Consider the following 7,491-nt stretch of genomic DNA (forward strand, 5'->3'; position numbering starts at 1 on the left):
AAAAAATAAAAAAAATAAATGAATGCAGAGTGAGAATTTTTGGCTTGGAATCAAAATGAATCAAAGAATAACATACTACGACAAGAGCTGCAATGCTGCGACACCATATTTACTTCCTTTGATTTATGGCCGCCGTCATTTTGACTTACTGCGCATGCACATATGCACAGTTGTACAGTAGCTACTGTCGTCATGCAGCTGATCATAGAGCATGGATGCACGTAGCCGTCTCCCCCGATATGATATTCTCCGCGGAACGAGGCATCCGATTGCTGTGCCTGAGAAGTTACACTGATGTTCATGAGTGTGACCACGGCAGAAGGAATGGGAGAAAGTTGTGCAAGATTCATTCAACACATCACGGCAGATGATTGCTAGCAGCTAACTAGCGGCTAATGATCTCAGCTAACGTGGATTTACACATTTTACAGCACCAAGACCAGCTCAAAACAAACCACGGCCACAATACGGTGAGGGATCCTTGTTAAAGTAAGCTGCTTTCAACGAAATGTAAATTCAAAAGCATTATGGGAACCTCTTTTCCCTTCTGAAAAGTTTTCTGGAGGGAGAAGCGGTTGCCAAAATGTGTTAGCATACTCTCTTTCTGGTGCTGTGACAAAATCTGTGACCCCAGAAAAACTGTGACCAGGACGTAACCAGGGGGCTGTAGATAGTTTTCAAATGATCAAACTGGATTCCTCATTTGTTGGACAATGACGCCTTTATTTCGCAACGGTGCACAGTGCAGGAACGATTTGATTGTGATTGGCTAATTATTCATTACGGTCAATGAGAATAGTGAATGGGGATTTCGAGTGAGACTCTGAGCCCTACTAGCGACAAATCCATTGTTTGTCTTGACGTACCCTGTGCTTGACTAGACATTAATGCATTGTTTATCGACAGTACATGTACCCTGTGATTTACTGGTGACCAAACCCTCATTTGTATGGCCACCAATCAATTGTCTGGCTATTTGTGCGCCGCACTTGACTATCGACAAATCCATTGCTTGTCTATATGTGCCTTGCGATTGACTGGAAACCTAACTAATGTCTGGTTATACAATATGTATTCTGCGACTGACTGGTGACCAATTCATTGTCAGGCTATATGATTGTGCCCTGTAATTGACTCGCGACAAATCCATTACTTGTCTCGATGTATCCTGTCATGTTTTGGTGACAAGCCCATTCTCTGCCCGATTGGCTGCCAACTCATGATCTGTCTGGTGACAAATCTATTGGCTTTATTCTCTTTGTTCACCAATAAAGTTACAAAAGCTTGAATAATTTTTACATGTATTGTCACCAGAGGTGAAATGATCTTTTAACTTGAAGTTAAGAATATCACTGACTATAGGGCCTGTACAGTTAATCGAGGTTTTATGATGGAAACAGTACAGGTATGTATTTTGAGCCATTTTCTATGGCAGCAATTCTCAAAGTGTGGTATGCGGCCTCTCTCTGGTGGTACTCAACGTGTGGTATGTGGCAAAGTTCCTAGCAATGATTGCATGAAACATTTGCATCTCAAAAACTTTTGAATCAAACGCATGACTCAAACCAGTTCATATTTTCCCCCCAAAAGCCATCAATTGTATTTACATTTTAAGGATAAAACATTTGCATTTAAACCTTAAGAAATGTTTGGTTTTTAAACATTCAATTCATTCATTATTTAGGTTTTGTTGAATCATATTTATTCCCCACCCCCCACCCCTCCCAACACGCTTTATTTAAGCACTGTGTTGATTTTGGGTGGTTGTAGTGGCACCAAAATCTGCTCACAAACCTTGCCGTCCTCCCTCAGCCTCGCTGCTGCAAGATGCTTCATATTCAAACAAGTACTCAAAGTCCAGATCCTCGTCGGGGCAGTTGACCCGGCTCAGCTCCTCCTCCAAGCGGTTCTGGTCGTACAAGGAGCTCATCTGTCTAACGTCTGTCGAGTCCGGGCTCGGGACGAAAAGGGGAGGGGAGGGGGGGGGTGGCGCAGACAAGAGCGCGCAAGCAGGAGTCCAAAAATAAAAAATAAAAAAAATAAAAAATAACTCTCACCCGGGAGGAAAAGTGCGCATGTTTCCTGTCCTGCTTGTTTGCGTGTGAAGGCGGAACTATTGTCACATCATACGAACAACTGGCCTTTCCCCGCCTTTCTAGTATTTGGAACCTCCGCCAAGGCTTACATAACACACGCCATACAGTCGTGGTTCTATATTTCAATATAATAGGAATACGGATCTTTAAATAATACTCCACAGTCACATCGTTAATACCTTCATGACATTTAAAAAATTCAATTCATGGCAAATGCATGTTTTGGATTTTGGCCAAATTAATTTTAGCTTGAAAAACTGCATGTGGTTAGTGCAGGAGAGGAAGAAAAGAAACAAACTAATGCTGGTATAAACATAACGCGGCTGGTGGAGCTATTGAATAAAATGGAAAGAAAGAAAAAAAACATCATTTTACAAAGTGACAACCCTGGCTGCTTTTTTTGTTTGTTTGTTTGTTTTGTTTTTGGAAACAGGCTTTGTATTGTGCTGCTGCACCCTGGTGTCCGATACGCGGCAGTGACACAACTTGCAACATACAATACAGTCTACTGTAATTACTCCAATTTCAAACGAAAATGCATTTGAGGTGAAACCCCCATCCCAGTCAAACAGACCCTCCTCGGGTGTCGTGTCTTGGCTGTGAATGGATCAGGGCCGCGCTCTCTCTGCAGTAAACTCCCTTTAAACTTGTGTCCATCACGTGGGGGAAGAAATTGAATTTGAAATGATGTTAATGGCGTTTTGTTTGACAGGAAAGAATATTTTGATATTTGATGATGTTTTTTTAAAAAAAGAAAAAATAATCACAGCCTGTCAAGAATACAAGAAATTTGAATTTGGACCACTCCAACATGACGTTCCTAAAGTGTATAGAAAGGACTAGACCAATTTGTCACTAGTCAACTAGTCAAGACATTACAAGCTACAAGTATTGATTAAGCAACATGTAATAAATAATCAAAATGTGTTGATTACCATAGAATCACAACACTTGAGCAGTACCTTGATCCATGGACCTCATGGTGTGGTACTGGGCCAGCCTCCAAGTCCCTCTAAACATCAGGAGACCCCACCCCCCAAAAAAGCAAGAAATTAAAAAAAATCTTGATGTTTTAATTTTAAAAATGAAAATCACTCAGGTCTAATAAGCATGGCAACGTTTTGGTTTCTCAGTTAAAAAATGCTGAGAGGGAAGCAAACAAAAGTCCAGGTTGTAAAAAGTCTCGTCCGAGTTGGCTGGAAGGAGCAGCGGCGGAGGTTCGACCGGCCACTGGTTCTTTGGAGTAGCGCGAGCGGCTTCCCTTCCCTGCTCTGAGTGTTTATAATGCTGCAATGCTGTAAAATAACGGGATTCCCTCAGTGTTTCCTCCTGTTTAGGCGCCCTCGCCATGGAAACCTGGAGCTGCTCCATGTTGGGAGACTCAGGGCTTTTCCTGCAAAGACCCACACTCAGGAATCTATGACGTCTCCTGCTCCCGAGCCAAAGCATTTCTGTGGCTTTCTCTCAGACAGTAGCGCACAAGAACCTCATTGTGGGACCCCAGAACTCTGCTAGAGCACAACTATTGAGTGACAAAAGAGGGATGTTCCGGTTCTGCTTTTTGACGACATGATACTCCACATAGAATGGTCTAGTAGTCTTTAGATGATACATAGCTTAGGGTTCATCTAAACACATCCTTCTAAACAGAAACATATGAAACATAGTACTGTAGTTGATTATAGTTTTGCATTATACAGTAGCCTTGGGGACTCCTTAACCTCACCAGTCCTCGTCCGAATAGATTATACCCGCATTGGAATTTATGTTATTCACAGTTAGTCCTAATGAGGCATTGGTAGTCAGCTCTAGTAAATACTAAGTAGTTCTAGTATGTGCTAACCCATCATAATTAGTTCCACCGAGACCTATTCAAGTCAGTTTGTTCCTACTTTGCTCATTAGTTTGTCCGAATATGTGACAGCCAGACCTATTTAATCCTAAATCAACCCTATTCAGGCCGAGTTAGTCCCTTGTTTGCTCTAATATGTGATAGTCACACCCATTTAGTTCAAAATCAACCATATTCTGCCAGAGTTGCATCCCATCTCGTCAGTGCTACCTTGTACGACAAGATAGTAGTCTGACAGAACTGCATTCAGGCATACTTAGTTCCAAGTCAGTTCTCATCAGTCCTATTCATGCATAGGTAGTCAGATGGAGTTAGTGCCAGCAAGTTCTAGTATGTACTAGTCTGTCTTCTTTAGTCAGAGACCTATTCATGCAGAGTTAGTTCCTAGTTTACCCATTGGGTTGTCCTGGAACGTGGTAGTCAAACCTTTTTAGTCCTAAATCAACCCTGTTCTGGCAGAGTTAGCGCCAAACTAGTCCTAGTCAGGTCTTGTCAGCGTTACCTCGCCTACGCCTAGTTAGTCCTTGTCGGAACTAATTATGAGCTAGTAATTATTAATATGGGCTAATCAGGCCTATCTAGTACAAGACACATCTAAAAACAAAAGCGAAGCAAACAAGCCAAAAAACGTTCTCTTGATAGATGTTTTAAATTCAATAAACTGACTTGTCCTGTAGGAATGAACTAATGCCCAAACAACATGACAGCGATGCTAACATCAACACTACTCTCTCACTCTAACCATCTAAATGAACTGTCTACCACTTTTAGTACTCCACATTCATACAACTCACACTATGAATGACTAAATGATTTAAGCACACATTTAAGAGAGGAAAACTGCTGGTGTCCAGACGGCCGAGTTTGCACTTCCGCTTTTTTTTTTTTTTTTTTTTTCTTAAACTCTGTCTCAAAGAACCCAATTTTTCCAAACTCATGCGGCACTTTCCATCACTGTAAAACTCACTCAAACTGATGTTGACTTGTCTGGGTTACAGCATTGCCCTCTTTGACTTTTCCTAGTGTAACATGTGGGACGCAGCTCTTAAATCCAATCAGTGAAAATATGATACGGAAATCATGTCTTATTGAATTATTTTGGAGGAAATACAAGTGGAAAAAGGAAGCTGTGCCTCCAATTAGGTCATTTTATCCACATCTTAAATACCATGCACATGATACATGGGTCCTATATATTAGTCCCAATTAAAACAGTCACCTCCTGATAGTACACGCAGGAGACCACCATAATTAATTATAATTCCACATGAAGGAAAATCTTTGTTTTTTAAAAGGTTGACAATCTATCATTTAATATGCCAACTTGGCCATCCTGTGTCAGATGATATTCAAAATCAACAGTTCATGCTTTCAAGAGAATGACTAACCCTGAAAGTATCAGTTAAGTGTTGTAGTAAGGTGGGCTGACTGGTTAGCACATCTGCCTCACAGTTCTGAGGACCTGGGTTCAAATCCGACCTCGCCTGTGTGAAGTTCGCGACCCTAGTGAGGAAAAGCGGTACGGAAAATCAATGAATGAATTATCTCAGTGTTATCTAGTGTCGATGTACATATGACACAACAAAAGGTGGACCACATCGCTGTCTTTATAACTAACACTTCTCCAAATTAGATTAAAAACTTAAAGAAGACATTATGCCTTTTTTTCTACAATAAAACAGTTCCCAAGTGTTTTAATAACACGTCTGTGGCATGCATTCAACAGAATACCTCAAGGGGGAAAAAAAGAAGATATATATATATATATATATATATATATATATATATATATATATATATATTGCATAAAACAGTTTATAAAGCCTTTTTGTTGTTTTGCTGAGATCAGCTGGTTTTAGGGGCGGCCCTGTCTCATCAAGTGAGACCCTCTTCCCGCCCCACATTGGTAAGTCCGGTTTTCGTTACAATGACTAGTGGAAGCAGAGTGCAGGAAAAAAAAAAAGAAAAACAATGAGAGCCTGCCTCCACACATTTGAACGTGTGGAGGCAGCACTTCATAAACTATACTGTGTGTATGTGGCACACAACTTTCATCATCATTTTTTTACATTCTCTTTTTTTCGGCAAATTCCAGCCTGGTCTTCCCATTGTTCTCGCCAATGAGTGCTTTCCATCTTCTTGTGTAGCATCTTTACATTGTTTTATTTTCATGACCTTTACTCCTGCCCTTCGGTGGTTGTTGCTGACATCATGAACAATTGCTTTAGGGTCTTTCTGTATACCTCTTAAAAAATGTTTTTGTTCACCATCTTTAACTTAGTACACCAGTGGTTTCTTTCATCTTCAGGACATGCCAAATTGTTATATTGACTATGACCAATGTTTTTGCAATGGCTGATTGATTTTCCATCTTCGCTCAGTTGCTTGTTATTCCACCCATAGAAAATGATCTGGTTTTCATGTTGGTTAGATCTTGAAACAGTATAAATGTAGTCTTTTCAAATAAAACCCAAATCTGAAAGTTTCAGTGGTACATTATTAGTATTTGCTCACGTGCCTTGACTCACATATGAACTTAAGTGACATCCCATTTCGAATCCATCGGGTTCAATATGACGTTTGTTTACCCTTTGCAGCTATAACAGCTTCAACTTTTCTGGAAAGGCTGTCCACAAGGTTTAGGAGTGTCTTTATAGGAATTCATGACCATTTTTCCAGAGGCGCATTTGTTAAGTTACACATTGATGTTGGATGAGAAGGCCTGGCTCTCGAGTGCTGGGAAAGTTGATTTTCTACGCGAACTAGTTCAAAGTTTAGTTCGCCATTCCAAAAATGAATTAGGTCATAGTGCTTTTTTCCCCCCTAATATGCTGCTGACGGGCTATTACTCTCAAAATACTGGAATTTCATTTTCCCATTGTTGCCACCACATCCAGTCCTCACTCATAGCCAGCTGCAGCTTTCACCCTACAATCTCAAAAACATCAGGAAAAATGCTTTAAAATGAGGAATTAAAACAAAAACAGGACTTTTGTCATTAACACATTCAGTGCCATTGACTGCTTTAAAAGTCAAATATCCATGTTAACTGGGAGGGCTGGCACTGAATGAGTTAATATCCAAATTAAAAACACGCAACACAGTATGACAGGAAGAATGGTGAAAGGACATTGATAACTGCATTCGTCGCAGCTCTGCCTGACTATATTAACAAAATATTTCACAAAATAAATTCCATATCATGACAGTGTGATAGTTCAGAGTTTTAACTAAAGCATTCAGATAAAAATAATCATTTTAAAAGTAATCAATTTTTACAATTATGTACTGTATGACAAAAGAACCGGCAGCACGGTTACAGCGTGGGGTTTGCACGTTCTCCCTGTGCCTGCGTGGGTTTTCTCCGGGCACTCCGGTTTCCTCCCACATCCCAAAAACATGCATGGTAGGTGAATTGAAGACTCAAAATTGCCCGTAGGTGTGAATGTGAGTGTCAATTGTTGTTTGTTTATATGTGCCCTGCGACTGGCTGGCAACCAGTTCAGGGTGTACCCCGCCTCCTGCCCGATGATAGCTGGGATA

General features: G+C 40.6%; 1 protein-coding gene across 2 annotated transcripts in view; it reads right to left on the bottom strand.

Annotated features, from left to right (window-relative positions):
* The window catches only part of nfatc2a (nuclear factor of activated T cells 2a), a 36,312-nt gene extending 34,171 nt beyond the window's left edge, over positions 1-2,141 (bottom strand). For both annotated transcript variants that reach the window (XM_061697201.1, XM_061697114.1), the window contains exon 1: positions 1,795-2,141. In XM_061697201.1, coding sequence (XP_061553185.1) covers positions 1,795-1,930 — 136 coding nt within the window. In that variant the 5' untranslated portion in view covers positions 1,931-2,141. The remainder of the gene's footprint in view (positions 1-1,794) is intronic.
* Positions 2,142-7,491: the final 5,350 nt, after the last annotated feature.

The sequence above is a fragment of the Phycodurus eques genome, chromosome 1, assembly GCF_024500275.1.
Source record: "Phycodurus eques isolate BA_2022a chromosome 1, UOR_Pequ_1.1, whole genome shotgun sequence".
In the NCBI taxonomy this organism is placed as follows: Eukaryota; Metazoa; Chordata; class Actinopteri; order Syngnathiformes; family Syngnathidae; genus Phycodurus; species Phycodurus eques.